The 21986-nt window shown below is 43.1% G+C and overlaps 1 protein-coding gene across 1 annotated transcript; it reads left to right on the top strand.

Moving 5' to 3' along the window:
- Positions 1 to 245: 245 nt before the first annotated feature.
- kcnj3a (potassium inwardly rectifying channel subfamily J member 3a) lies at positions 246 to 20146 on the top strand. Its single transcript, XM_077002730.1, has 4 exons — positions 246 to 956; positions 1097 to 1780; positions 2447 to 2663; positions 19027 to 20146. The coding sequence occupies exons 2-4, from the start codon at positions 1103 to 1105 to the stop codon at positions 19629 to 19631; spliced, it is 1500 nt and encodes a 499-aa protein (XP_076858845.1). The 5' UTR covers positions 246 to 956; positions 1097 to 1102; the 3' UTR covers positions 19632 to 20146.
- Positions 20147 to 21986: the final 1840 nt, after the last annotated feature.

Below are 21986 nucleotides of genomic sequence, written 5' to 3'. Positions count from 1 at the left end.
CACCTGGGCTATAAATAGAACATGTATAATAGGAAAGGAGAGGAGACCTTAAAGCTTCATAGTTACGTAAAATATGAGCTGGTCTAAATATCCGTAATAGACGTATAGCTGGTGTTCTACCCTTTAAACAACAGATCGAACAAATAACCAATCCGCGCGCTAAAAGTGATCTTTACCCGTCAGTATGGGAAGTCCCCTCCCCCCAAACCATGATATGCGCTGTAGGTAGGGACCCCAGACAACAGTCTGCGCATGGGGAGCGCAAATAGAGGAATCGCGTGTGGGGACAGAAAACCAGCTGGCGCTAAGACCACCTTGTATTGGAAACTAAACACCGTGACTTGAGCAGGACGAGAATCAGCGCTTCAGAAACTTATTATTATTGACGGCAAAAGCTGTAACCGCTACGCGACTGAACATTCTTCCTCATCCGTGCCTTTGTCTCAAACTGAATTAATATCTTTTTACAAAGGAGGTAGAAGACAATGCCGAGATTTTTGTCTTGAAGTGTATGCAGCAGCAACGCGCTAAATCTGGCGCACGTCCGTACACATTTCGTCTTAAAACAACGCGCGCGCAGTTATCGCCACATGCCCGAGAGATGCGCTCGTGAACTGACACGTTTTTGACGGAGGACTGAGAACATCAGCAACTTTGAACTCAAGATTGGATGCGGCAGGTGCTGTAACTCGTCAGGGTCCGCTCAGTCACTGTGATCCGAGAGAGCAGCGGCGCACCAAAGATTCTGATTCAGCACTGAAACTGCGGACAGCGCCTGTGGAGAGTTGGTCCAGCGTTCTTTCCCCTCAGGACCCCTAATGCCATTTCTAACGAGGAGACATGCTTCGTAATCAGTGTTTAATTGTCGAATCTATGTTTATTTCCTCGTAAGCATTTTTCTGAGATGCATTAACGACACGCCTGTGGAGGGAGAGGATCCGTATGGTAAAACATAGGTAAGATTTATCTTTTCCTTCAGAATGTCCAACTAGCTCTCAGTTGCGCAGAACATTTATAACAGAAGCGAGCCCATTAACGCTGAGTGCTTTGTTTGCACAGAACAGGGATTTAGCTCTCAATTACATTTCTTTCATAGGCTAGTATGTCTGCACTTCGGAAGAAATTTGGGGACGACTACCAGATAGTGACCACCTCATCCAGCAGCTCTGGATTCAATCAACCCGCCCAGGAGAAGAAGAGGAAACGGCAGCGATTCGTGGACAAGAACGGCCGCTGTAACGTCCAGCACGGGAATCTCGGCGGGGAGACCAGCAGATACCTCTCAGACTTATTCACCACTTTAGTGGATCTGAAATGGCGCTGGAATCTGTTCATCTTCATTCTTACATATACAGTCGCTTGGCTCTTTATGGCCTCAATGTGGTGGGTCATTGCATACATACGAGGGGACCTCAATCGAGCCCACGACGACAAGTACACACCGTGCGTCGCCAACGTTTATAACTTTCCGTCGGCTTTTTTATTCTTCATCGAAACCGAGGCCACCATAGGCTACGGCTATAGATACATAACAGACAAGTGCCCAGAGGGGATAATTCTCTTTCTCTTCCAGTCTATCCTTGGATCAATTGTAGATGCCTTTTTGATAGGCTGCATGTTCATTAAAATGTCTCAGCCCAAGAAAAGGGCTGAGACGCTGATGTTTAGTGAGCACGCAGCTATCTCAATGAGAGACGGGAAACTCACTCTCATGTTCAGAGTCGGGAACCTGCGCAACAGTCATATGGTCTCCGCACAGATACGCTGCAAATTACTCAAAGTAAGTGCTGGTCCTCTGTTGTTTAAATGACTAGATAAAATAAAAACTATAAATAAGTAAATATAGAATTATTAATGCTATTATTTAGAAAGTCCTCACGCTCAACTACAAGGTAGTTATATAGTTTATTTATTTGTCAATTAACTTTGTTGTAAAAGTCAATTAACTTTGTTGTGAGAAATGTGCCTACAGGGAAAATGTAATCATGACATTTGCATCGGACCCTTAGCCCAAAGCAGATATTTAACGGAGGCCATTGTAGTAATTACCTTCCTTATGCGTTACATCGTAGGCTAAGCAAATTCGTTTTCTGTATATTCAGCGTAGACATTAGCTAGCATGCAAACGGTATAAATAAAAACAAAGATAGCCATAACAATTTGGTATCCGCCTGTGATAGGAGATAACCTCTGCTCTGTTTTGTCCATCTCAATGTTTTTGTCATTAGACACTCAAGTGCGGATAGAAAGGCGTGTAATTAGCAGCCAGATGTGCCTATGGTCTTTCTGAACTTTGACCTTTGATTCGATATGCACACTCTGCCCATTTTCTGATGATTGATACCTGTGATTGCCACATAAATGCGAATTGCTGTCAGCAGGGTTCACTGCCTCGCGGAGTTGAAAGCGTCATTTCTCCTCGTGCCTTTTTTGCTCGTTTCCCCAGTCGCGGCAGACGCCCGAGGGCGAGTTTCTCCCGCTGGATCAGCTGGAGTTGGACGTGGGTTTCAGCACCGGAGCTGATCAACTCTTTCTCGTTTCGCCGCTCACTATTTGTCACGTGATCGACAGCAAAAGCCCGTTTTACGAGCTTTCTCAGCGGTCCATGCAGACAGAGCAGTTCGAAATAGTGGTGATCCTGGAAGGAATCGTGGAAACAACAGGTAAGCGATTTACTCCAGGAGTCTGACCGTTTTGTAAGGAAAATATAATTGGATGGCAGGTGTTACCGAGTCCAGCCCTACTGAGCAGACCATATGACTCTTTATTGGATTTGATTGATTGCGTTTTATTGACTGGTGGTGAAGTGGTAGGATACACATATTCAGGGTGAGTGGTTAACTCTGACAGCTGTGTAGGCCGTTTTTACAGGGATAACAGTTTGACATTTAAATTCTCCAAAAGTTCACATTGATACCTTTTATAATGACATCAACGGGTCATTGCCCTAAGCATATATTTGATTCCCATTTTTACTTTGTCTAAAATATAGATTTATACCCATTCTGACTTTGAAGTCTGTTGATTGTGTTAACTGTAACAAATCGTTTAAGAGTTTAGTGTTAAAACAGTTAAAGCAAACTAGATGGATATAAAAGTGGAGCATGGCTGTACGTGCAGCATGTTTCTGCAGACTGTCTCCATCACGTTTGCTTTTCCTCTTCAGTGCTCTGACACTGTCAGCTTTGTCAGCAGTGTTCATAACGTTTGTATTTAGCTGTGCTTTCGTTCTCTAAGTACAAGTTAGGCAGAAATGTGTCAGAATTTCTGTCACTATGGAGCTGATGGACTGTATGTAGGGTGGTGGTGTAGCACACAGGATGGTGGTGTAGCTCACAGTATGGTTGGGTGTAGAGCACACAGGATGGTGGTGTAGCTCACAGGATGGTTGGGTGTAGAGCACACAGGATGGTGGTGTAGCCCACAGGATGGTGGTGTAGCCCACAGGATGGTGGTGTAGAGTACAGGATGGTGGTGTAGCACAAAGGATGGTGGTGTAGAACACAAGATGGTGGTGTAGCACGCAGGATGGTGGTGTAGAGCACACAGGATGGTGGTGTAGCACGCAGGATGGTGGTGTAGCACGCAGGATGGTGGTGTAGCACACAGGATGGTGGTGTAGCTCACAGGATGGTTGGGTGTAGAGCACACAGGATGGTGGTGTAGCCCACAGGATGGTGGTGTAGCCCACAGGATGGTGGTGTAGCACACAGGATGGTGGTGTAGAACACAAGATGGTGGTGTAGCACGCAGGATGGTGGTGTAGCACACATGATGGTGGTGTAGCACACAGGATGGTGGTGTAGCCCACAGGATGGTGGTGTAGCCCACAGGATGGTGGTGTAGCACGCAGGATGGTGGTGTAGCACGCAGGATGGTGGTGTAGCACGCAGGATGGTGGTGTAGCACACATGATGGTGGTGTAGCACACAGGATGGTTGGATGGAGTACACAGGATGGCAGAGTGGAGCCTTCAAGTACAGTAGAGCATGGAGGTTGACGGTGTACACCACGCAGGATGGCAGAGTGGCACTTCCAGCCTCAGACAGGCTGTGTCCTCTTTTCCCTGAATGTCACAAGCAGCTGCACACGGAGCTGCGTGGTTTCTGCCCACGTGTGCTCACGTGTCTGTTTCAGCCTGCTGTTTTCACTCTGCGTCAGGGTCCCTGCGCTTTGTGTTTCTAGCATTTTTTTACATTGTTGCTAATTAGGTTATGCAAAGCAAAAGTCTTGAGAGTCTTGGGACGAATCTGGCAGGATTGACTGGTACTTTGGAGATGTCTTCTGAGACTAGTATGACAAGGCTTGCTTTAGCTTCAGTGAGACATATTGATGATCAAGTTTGATTTTACCGATGATGGATAATCATACTAAGTTACTAGCCCAACTGTAAATGCCGAAAACTCATACCATTAGCTCCCTTAATTAAGATCTCTGAGGTCAGCTGTTGAAAACATAGAACAGAGGTTTAATTGGAGCAGAGAGGAAAGTCTTCATGGTGATGTCCAACAGAGAGAACAAATCCTTTGCTTCTCTAAACCGCTGCTGATCCTGTTAAAGGGCCCTTGGCTTCTGGATTGGAAGAGTGTGGTAGATACAGTTAATAAAACCTGGAAGTGTTGCATTGAAATAATTTGTGATTGCATAATGACATTTGGCATTTATTGGCACTTCTGTGTGAAGGTATTATAAAAAGGCACAGAATGGCACTAGTGTTCATCGTCATTTATGGGCCTTTATGTGAAATGTGTCCTGGCTGTTACTTAAAATATTATAGTTTGTCTTTAAATATGTCTTCAGTAATTAGCGATAATTTGGAGGGTTTATTGTGTTTCGATCACATTAAACTGATGAAACTGGAGTTGCTCAACATAAGCTCAATTTAAGTTCTCCTTATTCAAGAGAGTTAGTAATGAAAAACTTGTTGCTCAAAAAAAAAACAATGTTCCATTAAAAATGTATGTAGGCCTACAGTGAAACTCCCAGATCCCAAGACGCTCTGGTTTTCTGGTCACTGTAACTCTGTTTCCATGGCAACCTGCTTTTAACCCCCCACCCCCCTCATGTGCTTTCAAGGTTTTGCACAACCACTGAACTTCTGATTAATTTGATGCCCTGAAAACTGTGGAAAACATTTTTTCTTGTTGTGATCTCTGGATAGACAACTGTAGTATGGGGGGATTTATAAACTAAGTAGAAACAAACATAGGTAAACATGAGTAATGTCTGTAGTTTGAACATGTTAGTAAAACTCTTTAGACAACAGATTTATAAGCGCTCCACTTTTCAGCTTTAAAAGAGGCTTGTAGAGGTGTGGAGTGCCTCAGAGCCCCGCCTCCTCTCACCATCCCTGTGAACATTTGAGTTTCTCTCAAATGCCTGAATGAGTTTGTTGACTTCTCATGAGGAAATTAGGCAGACATTTTGAGAAGTCATCATTTAAATTCAGAACGTCCTTCAGTAAGGATACAAAGTGCAGTTCTGTGTTTTGTCTCGCATAGGTATCAGGACGGCTATAGTAATTGCAGTTATCTATATTTTACCTCCAGGTTATAAATAACTAGTGGCATCACAACGTCCCTCCATGTCGGTTGTTTTAAGGCATGGGCTCCTGTTCTGAGCTCAAATGAGTTTCTTAGCTGTTCATTTGCTCTGGTGCAGGACATGTAAGATGATTTCCGGTTGAGCCTTTTTTCCCAATCGTTTGCCTCAAAGGCAACAATCAACGGTCGGCCTGTCTCTCCAGCATGTGGCTTTGAGGTCTGAAATCAACAGACTTCATTCACGGTCGCTCTAGAAACACCAGCTACACCTGCCTTGAAACCATCTATTCGGATGGCACTGCAGTATTGCCTCTGGGCAAGGTACACCAAGTCTGACACAATGTGGTATAGTGGTGCCCACTCACTGATTTATGTAGGAGGACATCATATGAAAGAATCAGCTATAAATGTATATTTCTGTGAATATTTCTTTATGTAGTTCAGTAGCATAAATCTGCTCTCTGTCATCTTATGCGTCATATAAATATCAGGTTTGAAGCTACATCAGCACTGAAGGAATTAAAACTGAAGGAGTACACCATAATAATTTAGTTTATAAGTGCACTGTCAGCCGCAAAAGCACTGAAAGCACCTTCATTGAATAAAGGTGCTGAGGGTGTAGTCCTTCCTCATTTTGTGGATGCTATGTTAGCCAGCCTGCCACCATAGACGACCATGATGTAGTAATTAAATAACTTTTATTGTTTTCATCTCAAACCTCTCCACCAGTAAACTACCTGTATCCTAACAGGAGTAATGTTAGCAGCCAAACTGATTAGATATAGTCTTCGATTTAAAATACCACACATTCCTGAGGTGGATAGATTTTGTCAGCACCTCCTCAAGACTAGGAGCATTTGCAATACTTTGGACTTGCTACAGTCACTGTGTAAATGCATTGCTTTCACGACTTCCTTTTTCAAGAAGGTGGATTTCGTGTTTTGGGGGATTTGTGGTGGGGGGGGGGGGGGGGGGGGGGTGGGTGACTGAGCTCGGTCAGCACATGCAGGATGCTTGAAAAGCTGTGCCAGCATCAGCAGAAAAGGGGCACGCTTGCGGGACTGTGGCTTGCGGGACTGTGGCTTTGCGGGACTGTCATGTAGATTTGATGCTGTCTGTGATGACGACTTGCGCTCTTTGTACTCAGGGCTGAGACGTTAGCGTAAGACCACGCTGGCGTTTGCTCCCTAAAGTCTGGCCACATATCTCAGCTCCTTTCAGCCCTCATGACTCGGGAAGAGAGGTGCGTCTGAGCAGACGTGTTCCTCAGATGTCACAGCGCGGCCCGATAAAAACAGCAATCGTATTTCTGAATGGAGCACAAGAACGCGACTCCTGAACCTTGACGCCTTGTTGTCTGTTTTTGGATTCAGGCCTTCAGAAGTTTACCTACACTGAGAGCAATCATCGGAGAAATCCACACATGCACCATCATTAAAACAACAATCCCTGGATCAAAGATTCTTCTTGAGGAGCATCTCATTTTTAGAAAGCAGCCTAGCAAACCTTTCTGCTGTCTGTGAATGCCTCGAAAAAACCACCATTATACCTTCAATCATTATTTCATATAACGTTACGTTCAGAAGTCACAGCGCCCAACCACGGGGCGTGTCTGTCCACTATTAAAGACAAATAGCCTTGACCCACTGCTCATGCCTTCAGGAATTTGAGAAGATGATATTTTGCCTACAAATATACCTCCTAACAAGCATGGATGGAAAGAGCGAACACACGGTGCCACAGTGCTGTTAAACGCTGTTGGGGTTTCATCTGGCCTTCTCCCTCTCCTGCTCTCACTTCATCCCTTGTTCATTTTATCGTTCTGTCCCCGCTCCCGAATTCTCCAAGCATGCTCAGAGGAAATGGCTCTGCTCTTGTGCCATTTTGTGAGCACCGTGCCCATGTGTTTGCCTGCCGAGAGGTGCGTGGGAGGCCGGATACTATATATGGCACGCCGGAGAGACAAACTGATGCAGCGGAGGTCATGTGTGTTTGGGTGTGTTTGGGGATCTGTGTGCTATTTGAGTGTGTGTCCGCTTATGACCATGCAGTAGTATATTTATGCGGAATATCCCATGTTCGTTAACTGGGTTTGTTCCTTTGTCGTGGATGTTTTTTTATTTATCATACTTTTTACACGTTTGACTTATACATGTGTGGTTTCTCTGTACCTAATTACTGATAGTAAACATATTATTGTGGATTCACAGCTGAAACGAACTGGGTTAAATGCGGGAGTAAATCAGTAGTTTTTAACTGCTATTGTTGTCTGTTTTGTATTTTGCTCTGTGCACATGCAATAATTCACCTGATATTAATTCCCTTCCATATTCAGTATTCAGATTGGAATTTTCCCAGTGTTCACTGTCAGACAGAGTACTGAACAAGCCCACAAAGCTGGTGCATATTAACCTGCACACTCAGAAAGCAAGGGGAGAGAGAGAGAGAGAGAGAGAGAGAGAGAGAGAGAGAGATTGAAAGGGAAATGTGAATTTCAAATAGGGTATAAGGAGGCTGGGGGCATGTGTCTCGGCGGCCCCCATGTTGGACTGAGTCTCATTAGGGTTTCAGGTAGGCATTCACTACACACACACAATACGGCAGCTGAGGGAGCAGCTCTGAGGAGGCCCGTCCAGGACGGGGAGCCCAACAGGAGATTTGCAGGTTAAACTTTGCATTCATTCTTAAGCTTTTCTGTTCATTGGGGTTACAGAGGGTCATTATGCAGAGCAGAAGAAACACTGAATCATTGCTTTCACAGAAAAACGATCCCATCTTGAGCAACCTACTCCCACGCAGACGTGTTTCCAGTTTAGCACTGTCACTTTTGAGCTGTCTGTCAGTCATGTCGGTGGAATGAATCTTTCAGTGACAATGTGCTCAATATGTTTATTGCACTGCCTGCTTCAGTAGCTTTTAATATGTTCAGCATCCTGATATGGATTATACTATATTATATAGTGCCAAAGTATGCAACTTAATTTTTACAGATACAAAACCCAAGGTTGTCTGTTTTGTGCTTTATTGTGTGAGAATATACATTACTACTGGACCTGGAGTAATGCTGTGATCTGTCGGCTGCGTGCTGTGGTCAACATATGACATACCGCAGCAGAATCAGAGGTGGGAACACCAGAGGCGGAGCTAAATGGCCCCCTTCACTTCCCTCGCCCAATCACGTTGCAGCGGGAGACAGCTGGAGCTAACAGGGTGGCGAGAAGATGCCGATAGCTGAAGGTCTGTCATTGTGAGTGATTAGGAGCCCTCACTGCACAGTGCTGGACGCCATGGTGTTCTCTAATTCACGTGGTTGAAATGAACAACCCCCCTCCTCCCCCATGCCCCCACACTAGGGCTTCCACCAAACAGATGATAGCAGGGATGCCAATTAAGTCTGATGCGCCCAGGGTCAGAGCACCACGGATTCATCCTGAACCCAGAGGGCAAAGCCCTCCGCCTCAGGGACCCTTCATCTCTCTGTCAGCATATGCAACAGCTTTTCTTTGCTGGTTCGTGTCCTACCTAGCCCTCTGTGAGCCAAACATAATGTGTTATTTTGAATCAGCACTCATTCTATATATGCCCCTGAATCTAAACCTTTGCATTCTGTCCTTATACAAGTCTTTCTTATAAAGTCTTTTTTTTCTGTTGAACCTTTACTTTGTTTATGAAATGTCCTATTTATATACACCTTGCCTATACACATCTGTAGGATTAATCTTTTTTACAATCGGTTTTACAATTGGAATGAATTATATATAGCTTCTATATTCATGTTGGGGATTTCCCTCACTTATTTTCTGTGGTGTGTTCTGCAAGGATGCAGTTCACTGCAGAATTCCATTACAGTGACCGATAAAGATCCCCTCAAATGCAAAATTAAATTTAGTGCTGCTCTCAGATCAGTGGGATAAGGCTCTGCGCCGATGCAGAGTTGAACCATAGCCTTGCCCGGTTGCCCCTCCCCCACCCTGTTAAAGACACTAACAGTGACATCGCCGGCTATAGCCTCTGCTTTCAGCACATTCTTGTGGATATTGTAGTTTGTTGTGCTGTAGGAGTGTCTTGCCGGTGTGTGTGGTGGATCTTACAGCTTACTGCTACAGGACTGCAGCATCCCATGTGCCAAGATGCAAATTTCATTCTTCTTTTTGCGATGCATTGTCCGTGTGGATCGTCCTGTCGTGCCCTGCGTAGCTGCACGCGTTGTTACCCCCGCGCAGACCCAGCAAGCCTTCGCTACCCCCCCTCCCTTCATCGTCCCCCCACCCCCACAGTTGCTGTATGCTCAACCTCCTGTACAGCGCAGCATCCTGACACTGTTCCACTGTAATCACCACACTGAGGAACCGGCTCCTTCTGACCGGAGAAAGGATGAATGGAGCTGAGGGTGGTGGCACGTCGCAGGCTGCGTGGGAGCTGTCTACGTCACCCCCCCCCCCCCCCCCCCCCACCACCACACGCACCCCCATGTCACCCCCGTCACACACACACACCCTCCACCCACACGGGGAGGGACGTCTAATTGCACCTTTAGGGATTTGTTGGGGATGCAGTGAATGGGGATGAATCTGCAGGGGTAGCAGTGGTGTGCGGGGACCCCCCCCGAACTCGAACCCGCTTCATTGAGGATGGAGCATCATCCATAGCAACTGTTGTAATGCAGCACACAGACGGTCTGGGCGTGAAAGGAGGAAAAGAGTTATAGATAGAGGTAGATAGAGAGAGAGAGAATGAGACAGACAGAAACAGTTAGACTGGAAATAATTGGCACAGCAGTGAATCCGATGATCACACACTCCACATGTGATTCGCGTGGCACAGGTACGGGACGCAAATCCTGCAGCGTTTAGGAAACATTTGAGTTTCCAGCTCCAAAGGAATCTGCTCTGATGCACCCTGTACGCTCACAGCAGCAATTCATCTACAAAGCGACGCGCGGTAGCTGGCACGGCTATAAAGTTTTACATTTTGTCGGGTTTAATACCTTACTGCTTTGTGCTTGCAGAGCACAAGGAGAATGGACGTGTCCCACATATGATCATTTAATTAATGAATTAATCTGCGTGCTATATTAAACACATATAAGCTATGGTCTAATTATTACAGTTTTGCTGGTCTGGCTACACTCTGCTGTGTGACCCAACATTATCTACAAATAGGCTGTTGCCAGGAGGCTCTATTACTTGTGTGCAGTGGGCAGCCATCTAAGATCAACTGTATAAAATTACAGTTTGATTAAAGCGATCCAAACAAATGAACGTTTGGTTGATTTAAGGAGCTAAGGGTTTAGTGTAGATGCACACAGGCTAGTGGCACATCTTACAGGGAATTGTTATCCATGATAATTAAAGCTATAGTTGGTTTACTAACATCATTTAACTCATGCTCTCAAAGCAATTAAGAGAAAGTATCCATTGAAATCATTCATCAGTTTATGACTTGTGAATTAGCCAAGAACTGAAATAACGAATCGTATGCAATCCTACAAGCTTGTGCATTTTCATACTGTGATTTTATATCCTTTAAATAACAACCCAGGAACTGTCAGAGGACCAAGAGGGAGTGATGAGGTGAGTGGAATTGGGGAATATCCACTTGGCAGCCGCTAGACTAACGATAAAATGAAGGCAATGAACTCTTTGATCTTTTTCCAAATCAAAGCCCTGTACACAGTTCTTGCTGTAAAGCAAGACTAAATATGTTCATCTAACCGAAGAAGATAATACACATTCATTTCCCATTTAAACAATGGGCAATGGGCTCACAAACAGTCCCCAACTGCGTGTGACGAGGGTTACTGCTGTGCCCAGAGATTTAAGAACAGCCATGTATTAACACCAAAGATCAAAAAGGAGTGCGAGACTATGGGAGTTGTAGTTTGTTTTGTACGTTGGGAGTTGTAGTTTGTCTTGTACGTTCAAAAGTTGGTTCGCCGCACATCCACACTGACCACGTTGGTATCAGCAGGCCTACACAATGACTGTGCTTCTTCACACTTGACCATACAGCGCTTGTTAGCTCCTGACTGAAGGAAACAACGTGAATGGCCACCAAATGCTTATGCAACTGTTATGTATGCTTTGTGATTGAAATTCTACAGTGGTTGTGCAAGTGACAAATCAGAATTTAAACCTCATTATGAAGTGTAAAATTATGGGTGTAGTCTAAAGGGCTTTTGTTATATCCCTTCATTAGAATGCTGTCAGTCCGCACATTGAAGTGTGTGTGCTCTGAGGCCAATGGAGGCTGCTAGGCTAGTAGTTTAAATGTCTGGTATCTTCTGCATTCTGCTTTTAGTGCCTGAGTTACTGGCACCATTGATCGGTCAGGTGCGAGAGTCTCTAAAGACAGCATTAATCGATCACGGATAAACACATAGGCGCATGCTTCAGCGAGGTAGCCACCTTTGTGAAGCAGTTCTTCTGGAGGTGAGCTATTTTTGTCCCAGTGTAATGCTACGCCTGTCAAAGCTTTGAAAAAAGCTAGAAAAAACTCCTGACATATGCCTTCCTGTCTAAATTATTTTTTCTTTCTTTCTTTCTTTCTTTCTTTCTTTCTTTTTCTTTCTAATTTTTTCTTTCTTTCTCTCCCTACTCTATGGGCACTTCCCAGTCTCCATCTCTCTCTCTGTTTGTCTTTCTCCCCCCCCCCCCCCCCCCCCCCCCATCTCTCTTTATCTCATACACACACACACACACACACACACACACACACACACACACACACACACACACACAGGTGCACATTCAATCTATATACAACATCACTACCTTTTCAGCAGTTGTTGTTTTGTTGCAGTAGTGATACATTTTAGTTTATTTTTTTTAGCATTTGTGCTGTTTGTGCTTCTTGTAATGTCCTGGCTGTGTTTATATAGCCATAAACCAGATCTGAGGGGACTAATTATTTTTGTGTAATTAATACAAACAGTTTACAAGTTCCCTTAGGATCTCATGTTCAACTCATCAGCTAATTATGGAGCCCTTTATGAACTGGGTCAGGTGTCAAAGGACAGGAAACAGAATGAGATTAAGGTGACTAACCTATGATGCTTTCCTGTCATTCCTGAAAACATTCTCACATATGCAGAGGACTTGTAGAGTGAGGAACTAAAGTTCTGAAATAAAACTGCTTCAGCTGTTCGCTGAAGGTGCATTTAAAATTGTGTGTGTGTGTGTGTGTGTGTGTGTGTGTGTGTGTGTGTGTGTGTGTGTGTGTGTGTATGTGTGTTTTACTATTGAGAATATACATTTACTCAGATTTGTCCAAATGTTTGACTGGTAGTGTGTATAAAGGTTGTATGTTTTATTTATGTATGCATTAGTTCTGTCATGTATCGGCATCATGTTATTTGCCCATATGTAAAATAAATAGCGCTGTCAATTCCAGGTGCCGCGATTAAAAGTCCTCACCAGGATTTTGCTCAAGCTTGCTAGATTTTCTAATTAGCAATCCAGGTAAAATTAGTGGAATCAACACAATCCAGGAAGCCTGAGCAAAATCCTGGTAAGGACTTTTAATCGCGGCACCTGGAATTGACAGCACTAAAAATAAATGATCATGCAGTATAGTACTTGATAAGAATACATGGATATTATTTTTTAATCCTCAAAATACGTGCTGGTTATGCATCATGAACTCCCTTTTAGTCCTGGAGTAGGTGAACTCAGAAATGGTGTATTGTCATGTGGATGACCTGTCCCGGTATGACACAATTTCTACACATACCTGCTTTGTGCTAGGCTTGCAAGGTGCTGATAACTTCACCTTCTTATCACTCCCCCACTCCTGCTCTTCTATCCCTCTCTCTCTCTCACTCTGTCTGTCTGTCTCTGTCTGTCTGTCTCTGTCTCTCTCTCTTTCTCATACCGTTCCTCATAACACATAATTTCTCTCATTCCTCCAGCCATCTCATTCAACCCCATCCCACCTCTCTTCTCAGCTCCATGGCTCTGTGAAGTGCTGTGCGTAAATGCACCGTGTGTCTTTGTGACGTAGAGCCACGGGCCCATACTGGACTCTCTGAGCAGCTGGGATCTGATGGAGACTTGGTTCACATGTGACAGGAGGACAGGAGGTGCCAATAAGAAAAACATCTACATAGCAAATATCTCTACAGCATAGGACACCTGCTTGTACTAAAGCACATTATGGACATTTGTGACTTCTCTGTCTAACTGGATAAAATACTTATACTTAGTGCTATAGAACTATATCTTACGATAATACAATAACCATGTGGTGTGTTGAATGTAACTCACATGTATAAGGCTGCATGTGGATGCTGGTTAGGATCTGGTCCTCGGTTTCTCGGTTTAAAGGTGCTACAATCACTGCATGCTCAAGTAATGTTGACAGGGCCATTCCTGAGAGTTCAGTCCAGTCTTTGCCAACATTCAAATAAGTTTTTATTTTCATTAGATCATTTACACACTTGAGTAAATATCATAAGCATAAAAACAAACATAAAAAATAAACAAATTGATTAAATAAATAAATAAATAAATAAATAAACAAGGTGGTGCATTTTACTATTACCCACTGCAAAGAATACAAAAGCTTTTCAATAGAAATGGCTTCATAACCCCACCAAAAGCTTCATCAGAGTTTAGTGACTGTAACGGTGCGGTGTGGACGGGGGCGAGCGGTCTGGTATCAACAGTTGCGTTCTTCCTCATGGCACGTTTAATGTGTTCGTGTCTCATCATCGTTGTCTAAATCGGCAGCAACACCACAGAGCAGCACAGACGTTGATTTTGAATTGAGAACAAAGCAAAAGTTGACGCAGTAATATATAAGCAAAAAGAAAGTAACCCTGTGAGATTGATTATTAATGATGGTGATTTATCACCACACAGGCAAACAGCAATTTTATTTATTGGTGCTCTGTTGTTTGTTCTCTGCTCTGTTGTCAAACTCCTTGCTGCTGCTTTATAACCTGTAATTCACTGTGATGCTTTCTTTGTTTTTTTTTCCAGTGTTACTTCCAAGTTCAATTCCTTAATTTTATCCAATTAAACTATTTCTTCATCTTTACCATTTCATTGGTGTTTTTCACCAAAGAAAAATGTATTAAATACTGACTCTCACATCAGCAGTAACAGCTACTTCCTGTGTGATTAGGTGGTCCTAGAGAGTTCGGTTCCTCTTCCTCAGTGTGCGAATGAAATCAGGTGGTCTGTAATTGTATGAGTGAGTGTCCGGGGGGGGGGGTTGGGGGGGGTTGGGGGGGGGGGGTCCAGGGCTCAGGGGAGAGTCTGGCTTGATTAATTTTCTCTCTGTTGTCATCAACTGCTCATTCTCAACCACCTTAGCCTCAGGAGAAAGGGACAGTGACGTAAAGATACAGCAAAGAGAATGTAAGAGAGAGGGAAAGAGTGTGTGAAAAAGAGAGTGAGAGAAGGAGAGAGAGAAGCTAAGAGAGATCGGCTTATGTATTAAGTTGTATCCTTTCAAAGATTTATAATGCTTGCTATAAATTATATAAGTACTGAACACTGTCCAAACACAAACATGTTACGCTGAGTTTGTATGTTGGTATTATTCCTCAAAGCCAAGATAATGTTGTTGTTGTTGTTGTTGTTGTTGTTAGTGGTGGTCGTGGTGATAAAGCACTCATCCCACTCATGGGTCAGGCTTTTCAAATTTCAAATGGTAAGATGGCAGTGTTCTCTCTAGGAAATAAATGTGTGTGTGTGTGTGTGTGTGTGTGTGTGTGTGTGTGTGTGTGTGTGTGTGTGTGTGTGTGTGTGTGTGTGTGTGTGTGTGTGTGTGTGTGTGTGTGTGTGTGTTTGCATGCATATTTTTTCTGGAGACCACCTCCAAACACAAGACTCATACAATGCTGATCATAGCAGCTTTACATGTGCATGCTTGTAGGATTAGGTTTCCATAGAAACACACTGTTGTAGTCTTGATTACATAAGTTCTTTTCCCCTAAGTGAAATAAATTGATGTTATTTTTTAGTTCTCTTCTAACAGCACCTACTGTCTCAAAGGCCATAGGACTAATAAAAAATGAATGAGAATTAAGTCCAACTGAATTGGCTTTATTCAAATTGTAATTATGGAGAGAGAGAGAGATAGATAGATAGATAGAGAGAGAGAGAGAGAGAGAGAGAGAGAGAGAGAGAGAGAGAGAGAGAGAGAGAGAGAAAGAACGGATAATTTGTTTTGATTTGTTCTAATTTGCTGCGGGAGGGTTGGTTTAGTCTTCTGTCAGGTTCATGATGCATCATGAATAATAAATGTCATACATCTGATCCCATACGCTTGCTTTATTGGTTTAATAATAGGCTCAGTTATACAAAACGGTAATAATATGATATTGTATTGTATTGCCCTGAATTTGTTGCATTCAATTCGTGGCTGAAATTGACCACCCCACCGCCATCTTTTCATGTATTTCTCCCCTTTTTATAGTCTCTTTTTTCTTTTTATCTCTCTCTAGTCGAGATGAGTAATGTCTTTTTTTCCTAGATGACAGGTGTTCCTTTGTACAAAGAAAAAAAAAACACCACCACAACCAAAAAAAAAAAACAAAACAAAACAATTTGCCTCTGATGTGTCATATTCCCGAGCATTGTTGGTAAATGATGTCTGCCTTCTTTTTGGCAGGCCGCAAGCAAATACACAGCACCAGCCGATCAGGCTTCTGATCCCTAGCGCCAGGTCTCAGTTGGTGTCTTTGCCTTTGGTCCCAATAATGTCGGTGTTCTAGCTCGGAATATTCCTGTGAATGAACCACTTTCTCTGGAGAAATGAGGCAGAAACGACGCGGTGTGCCCTAAACTACATGCGGCGTTCCTCCTCTCACATCTGTGGCTTCGTCTGTTAGCCGTTAGCTGTGGCCTTGAGAACACCGTTATAACCTTATAGTTATACTGCAGCGTTAATTATCCTCTGAAAAGAGATCTTTACTCTCTTGAGAAACCAGTTACGTGAAGCAGAAAGTCTCCAGGCTGCACTCACAGTTACAGCAGAGTTAGGAAGAGAGCAATTAAGGCTCGTTATGTGATATTTGCGTTTGATGATCATCTACTGTAGCTAGCTACCTTGAAAAGAATGAAGCCTTCAGCTATGTGAATGGCTTCAGCTCACAAGAGCTGTTATTCTTGACCATGAGCACCTCTGTGGCATTTGGTAATTCCAAAAATTTTGTTCTCATGACCACTGATGAAATCTGTTAGCTTTGTAAAATGTCTCTTTGTTCAATCCGTGTAAATGAATAAATGAGTTGTCTGCCCACAGGGTCTGTCTGCTCCATCACTTTGGTGTATTTCACACTACAGTGGGGAGCAGGAACAGCCATGAAAGCAAAATGGATTTTTGATGAGCATTCGTCTGAAAGTAATTTTGTACTTCATGAAAGTGGTAATGCTATAACACCAAACCAGTAAAACTCTGTGAGAATAAAGAAGCCTGTGCTCAACTGATAGCCTAGGCCTTTGCTACTCTTGATGTGAAGGAATTGATTTATTTGACCCTTTCATATTACTTTCTTCATATATAGCTTTTCCCAGTTTTATCTTGCCTTGTGTACGTCTATGGTAGGGTTTGGGCCAAACAAATCAAAACTGGATTTAGTTCATGTCTGAGAATGTAAAATTTTATCATTTATCAAACAGAATTCACATTTCATTTTCTTCATTTTTTAGAAGTGTTTCGTTTTTTTTGTGCAAGAGTTTCTTCTTTCGTTTAGCCCGTGAGGAAGACCTGGTGTGTGTGTGTGTGGGTGTGTGTGTGTGCCTCTTTAATGTTTCCTCTTGGTGCTGCGCTTACCGCAAAAGCAGTGACGCTATCATTCAGTATGAAATATGCATAAAGATGGGGTGTTATTATTGACCTAATCTTTTAAAGGCAGTCCCCGTAGTCCTGGCCTCTTAGCAGAACTGTTAAGAGATTTTGGCTCAAGTCATTTGATTATCTTAATCTTCTGCTATTTGTTGTGACGTGGCGAGGTCAAGATGGAGCTCTGTCGGTTGCGTGAGGGAAAGATTAAGAGCGCTGTCACTGACTGAATTTGCATTCATTGCCTGTTGTGACCTGAGCAATTATGAGTGAGAGGTTCAGTAATTGAATTTGTTCCTCGGTAAGGGAATGCTGAGATAGGTAGACGAGGCAGTTTTGCCTCAAAAAGGAGGCAAAAAAAAGAAAGGGAAGTCATCTCTTCAATGACTATGAAGGTGGTTATATATGTTCAATTAAACCAATTTTTCATTAAAGGGTTGCCTATTATTTTCTATATTGACTTAGAATATTTTTGAATATTTTTTGCTGCATTAGCTGCAGTACTATTACATTATGATTTGGTCTACCTTTATAAAATGATGAAAGTCATAAAAAAGACAAAAAACTGAGAAGACTGAAACAGTTTGAGTTCCACTTCCAGCTGTTCCATCAGCCTGGTCAGGACTCCTGCGGGACCCAGTAAAGCTGCAGCATCACTGGGAGGGAGGATGACCACATCCCCTGTCCTTCAGTCACGTGCGGCTTCTTGGCTGTTGCTACGGTCACATGGCGGGCCAGAGAAGCAGGGCCTTCTGTTGCGTTCTGCAGTTTGGACAGACCTGGTGATGGCTGCACTCACACCAGCGTGCTGGACCTCAGCTTGCCAGATGGGTGGCACAGCTGCAAGACACAGCACAGACGTGTAAGAATCCTGCACACTGGCTACGACTGCATAAGGGGGAAAATATAGGACATGTGAAGAAAAACCCAGAAAATAGTCAGCTGAATTTCACTGAAAATTTTATCTGAAGTTTTTTATCTTTATCTTGTGATAAATCATCATCTTTTTTTCTGTTCTTTTTGTTTTGTGCTTAGTATCTTAACACAGTTGTTTCTGTCCATGTGGGAGTACATGTTTGTTGGTGTGCATCTATGCAAATGCTTTGGTGAGTGCAAAATATCCCGTGCTTAAGCACTGCTTGTAGTGTGGCTGTAGTGTCACTCTAGGAGACTTTTGTCTCGGATTTCTTGTCGAAGTCCTTTGGCAGGTAGCCAAATGAATAATTGGATGTGGAATGTAAAAACTCGTCCCAGGGGTTTAACTAATGCTCCTATAATCTCATTATTGCACATTTACAATCATTGTTTATAGTGTAGAGTTTTTTTTTTTTGCCACCTCATATGTGTTTTGTAGTTAAGAAGAAATATGAACATAATACACAGTACAAAATAGTTTTAAACAATGAGTTTGTATGGAAATAACTTACTGTTTGGATGAGTGAATTCATAGGTGCTTTTTCCATCAATATTCAGTGGCTTAACAAAGACAGTGCTGGGTCATTGTGACAGCTTTTGTTATGAACAACTGAGAAAGATTTCCATTTCTGCTTGATGAATTGTGAGTAATTAATTGTGTTATCATGGCTTCCATTAAGGTTTTGAATAGTGATCCCCACCGAGTATAGAAGACACAAGGCTCATGTTTCTGTTTGAATGATTAATTTTAGCATGTCTGTCTCTTCCGTAACAGGCATGACTTGCCAAGCACGAACTTCATATACGGAGGATGAGGTACTGTGGGGCCACCGGTTCTACCCAGTCATCTCCCTGGAGGAGGGCTTCTTCAAGGTGGACTACTCGCAGTTCCACGCCACCTTCGAAGTGCCTACACCGCCCTACAGTGTGAAGGAACAGGAGGAGGCCCTGCTCATATCCTCTCCGCTCGCGGCACCGTCGCTGTGCAATAGCGGCGAGAAGAACAATTCCCTGGACTGCCTGGAGCTGCTGGAGGATGCTGAGGGGAGCGCCAAGCTCCCCACCAAGCTGCAGCGGATGACGGGGCGTGACGGGCTGCCCCGCAAGCTTCTCCGCATGAGCTCCACCACGTCAGAGATGACCTACAGCCTGGGAGACCTGCCCATGAAGCTCCAGAGAATCAGCTCCGTGCCAGGCGTGTCTGACGAGAAGCAGGTCTCCAAAGCTGCCAAGATGGCCAATGAGCCCATCAGCAAATCAGTGGCAGACCTGCCGCCCAAGCTGCAGAGGTTGGCCGGGGGCGGGACCGGGAGCGGGGGACGCATGGACGGACATCTGCCCCCCAAATTACGGAAGATGAACTCTGACCGCTTCACATAGGAGAGAGCAGTTCTCTGGATGCACATTCACTGTTCCTCTCCATTAGGTTGTGTGATCAAGCCCCCAAACTCAGCGATAATGTAGTGTAGACACGTATGCCTGCTGTACGTATTAAGCTGGATAACTTATCGCCACACAGTTTGTTCATGTGTGTGGGTCCACATGCAGTGAACAGTCTTCAGGTTGTTGTGATTATAAGCACAGTCTGGCATGAACGGAACATCACGTGCATGGGTAATGCGCTTTTTTTCTCTCTTTGTCAGGCATGACAATTTGTGTATAGTGTATTTAAACAGTGAATGAAACTTGCCAAGAAGATGAATACAAACTGGACATCTGACTATGAAGCCATAAGCTTATGCAGTGGACACTTATTCATGCCTGGTATTTATTTATTTCATTTAGGTTTTTGTTGTTTGGTGTGAACTAAGATTATGTTAAATGCATGTTTGATCTAGTTAGAGAGAGGTAATAGACACAAATATTAGCCTTAAATATATTACCTTCTTTCTGTAGTCTCAATTTGTCCATAGTTATTTTTGAGATTTTCACAATAGAATTACATTCTTCTGCAAGGGTGTAGGACATTTAATCAAGACTTCTTTTTAGACCGAAAAAAAACCTAAATGCATTTTAATGTATTTTGGAACCATTAACCATGAACTACAAGAAATAAACGAATGAAAATGTATAACAGGAATATGTGAGCATACACAGCACCATTGACCCCCAACACCCCATCTACCCTAATTCAAAAAGGTTGTCTAGATGGAAATCAAATGGGGGTCGTCTTGATATGATAATTCCACATCTTTTAGTTAACATTTATTTATTTGCATTACACCTCATGCAAAAACAAGCATGGCCTTCACATTAATGTATCTTAAATAGAGCAATAACTAATACTGTACAAAACTCTCTTTAACCACTTTAGGCACACTGGTTGACTATAATAACCAGTTCTTAAAAACTAAATCCAGAACTTGACCTCAGAGGAATTGAAGTATTGTGTTGTACCATAACATGTATTCCTTCCGTGATACACATGTCGACAAGAATCAGCTTTATTATTGTACTGTTGAAATGATTTCGGTGGTTTGCACGTATGACCCATTGCAAACAGACTGTTGTAAAATTATATTACCTTATTACCAAATAGTACTTCAGGGTACTTAGAAGAAAAAATAAGCAAATGCCTTCTGTTTCATAACCACAGCAGTAATACACATCCACTCACATTTATTAGCTAGGATTTATTATAAAGTATATTAAAGTATATCTCTCTCTCCCTCTCTCTGTCTCTCTCTCTTTCTCTCTCTCTCTCCCCCCCTCTCTCTCTGAAACTGTAAGGTAGACTCAGAGTACTTGATTGCTTGATCTTCTGAAGTGGTGAAGTAGTGTCTAAATCCCGTTAATGCACTCTGACCAAGCAGCTCTCTCTTTCCTGAGCTTTTGTCTATCACCATGGAGATCTGGGCACCTGCTGCTGTTTACTGTCCCGTCAGCAGCCCCATGGTGAGGAGATGATGGAGTCTGTGTTAAACTATGGGAGTGTTCACACCGTGGCCCTGTTGGTCACAGGTGCCGTGTGACCATATATCAAGATAACCAGAAGTAAAGCTCTTGTAGATACTGTATACCCCACTAATCCACAAAGTGTGTCGCTGTACTTATGTTTGCAGAATAGATTGCAGCCTTCCTTTGTAGCCTTGTATGATTTCTCTCTGTCTTCCTCTCCTTCCACCCCCTTCTCCATCTCATTACACCACCTTGGACCCCACGTGCAAGTTTCAAATGGTCCAATTCTCAAGAGCAGGACATTCAGTGCCAGGCATTTGAAGAGAAAGTTAAAGTCAATGATTTCTTCAGTTTTTTTTTTTAAGATTGCTTCAGTTGTTCTCAGATACATTAACGATTTTTTCTGAGTTTAGTTATGTCAAGACCTGCACAGGCAATATAAGACACAAATACACCTTTACCTATTCTGTTAGAGAGAGAAAGGTTTCATGTGGGAGTGTGGATATTTGCATCATTGTGTGGAAGATGTGTGGGGTTTTTTTCCAACTATTAAGTTGGAAATGATCTCAGTCTGTTCCATAACTAAATACAAGTAAAATGACCTACACAGTATGTATCAGATGTAGTGTATATTTGGATATAACTATAAGCCATATCCACATGGACCTGTGATGTGAACACTGAGCATCAGTGGAGTAGGATTTAGGGATGAGAGGAGGTCTGGATATCAGTCTGACAGGAATCTAGAACTGTAATGATAATACCACTAATAAAATGGCTTATTCCTTGTGTGCCAGATAACTGGAATTTTATTCATCTTTTTTGTCAGTATCAGCA

The sequence above is a fragment of the Brachyhypopomus gauderio genome, chromosome 4 (assembly GCF_052324685.1).
Source record: "Brachyhypopomus gauderio isolate BG-103 chromosome 4, BGAUD_0.2, whole genome shotgun sequence".
In the NCBI taxonomy this organism is placed as follows: domain Eukaryota; kingdom Metazoa; phylum Chordata; class Actinopteri; order Gymnotiformes; family Hypopomidae; genus Brachyhypopomus; species Brachyhypopomus gauderio.
Note: the sequence above shows the minus strand (reverse complement) of the source record. Positions and strands in the feature narration are given on the sequence as shown.

What these genes read in the sequence shown, in the direction of transcription:
- kcnj3a (XM_077002730.1), top strand. Translation starts at nt 1,103, where the DNA reads ATGTCTGCACTTCGGAAGAAATTTGGGGACGACTACCAGATAGTGACC. An exon ending in TACGCTGCAAATTACTCAAA is followed by an intron (nt 1,781 to 2,446) that starts GTAAGTGCTGGT and finishes TCGTTTCCCCAG; the next exon opens with TCGCGGCAGACGCCCGAGGG. An exon ending in AGGAATCGTGGAAACAACAG is followed by an intron (nt 2,664 to 19,026) that starts GTAAGCGATTTA and finishes CTTCCGTAACAG; the next exon opens with GCATGACTTGCCAAGCACGA.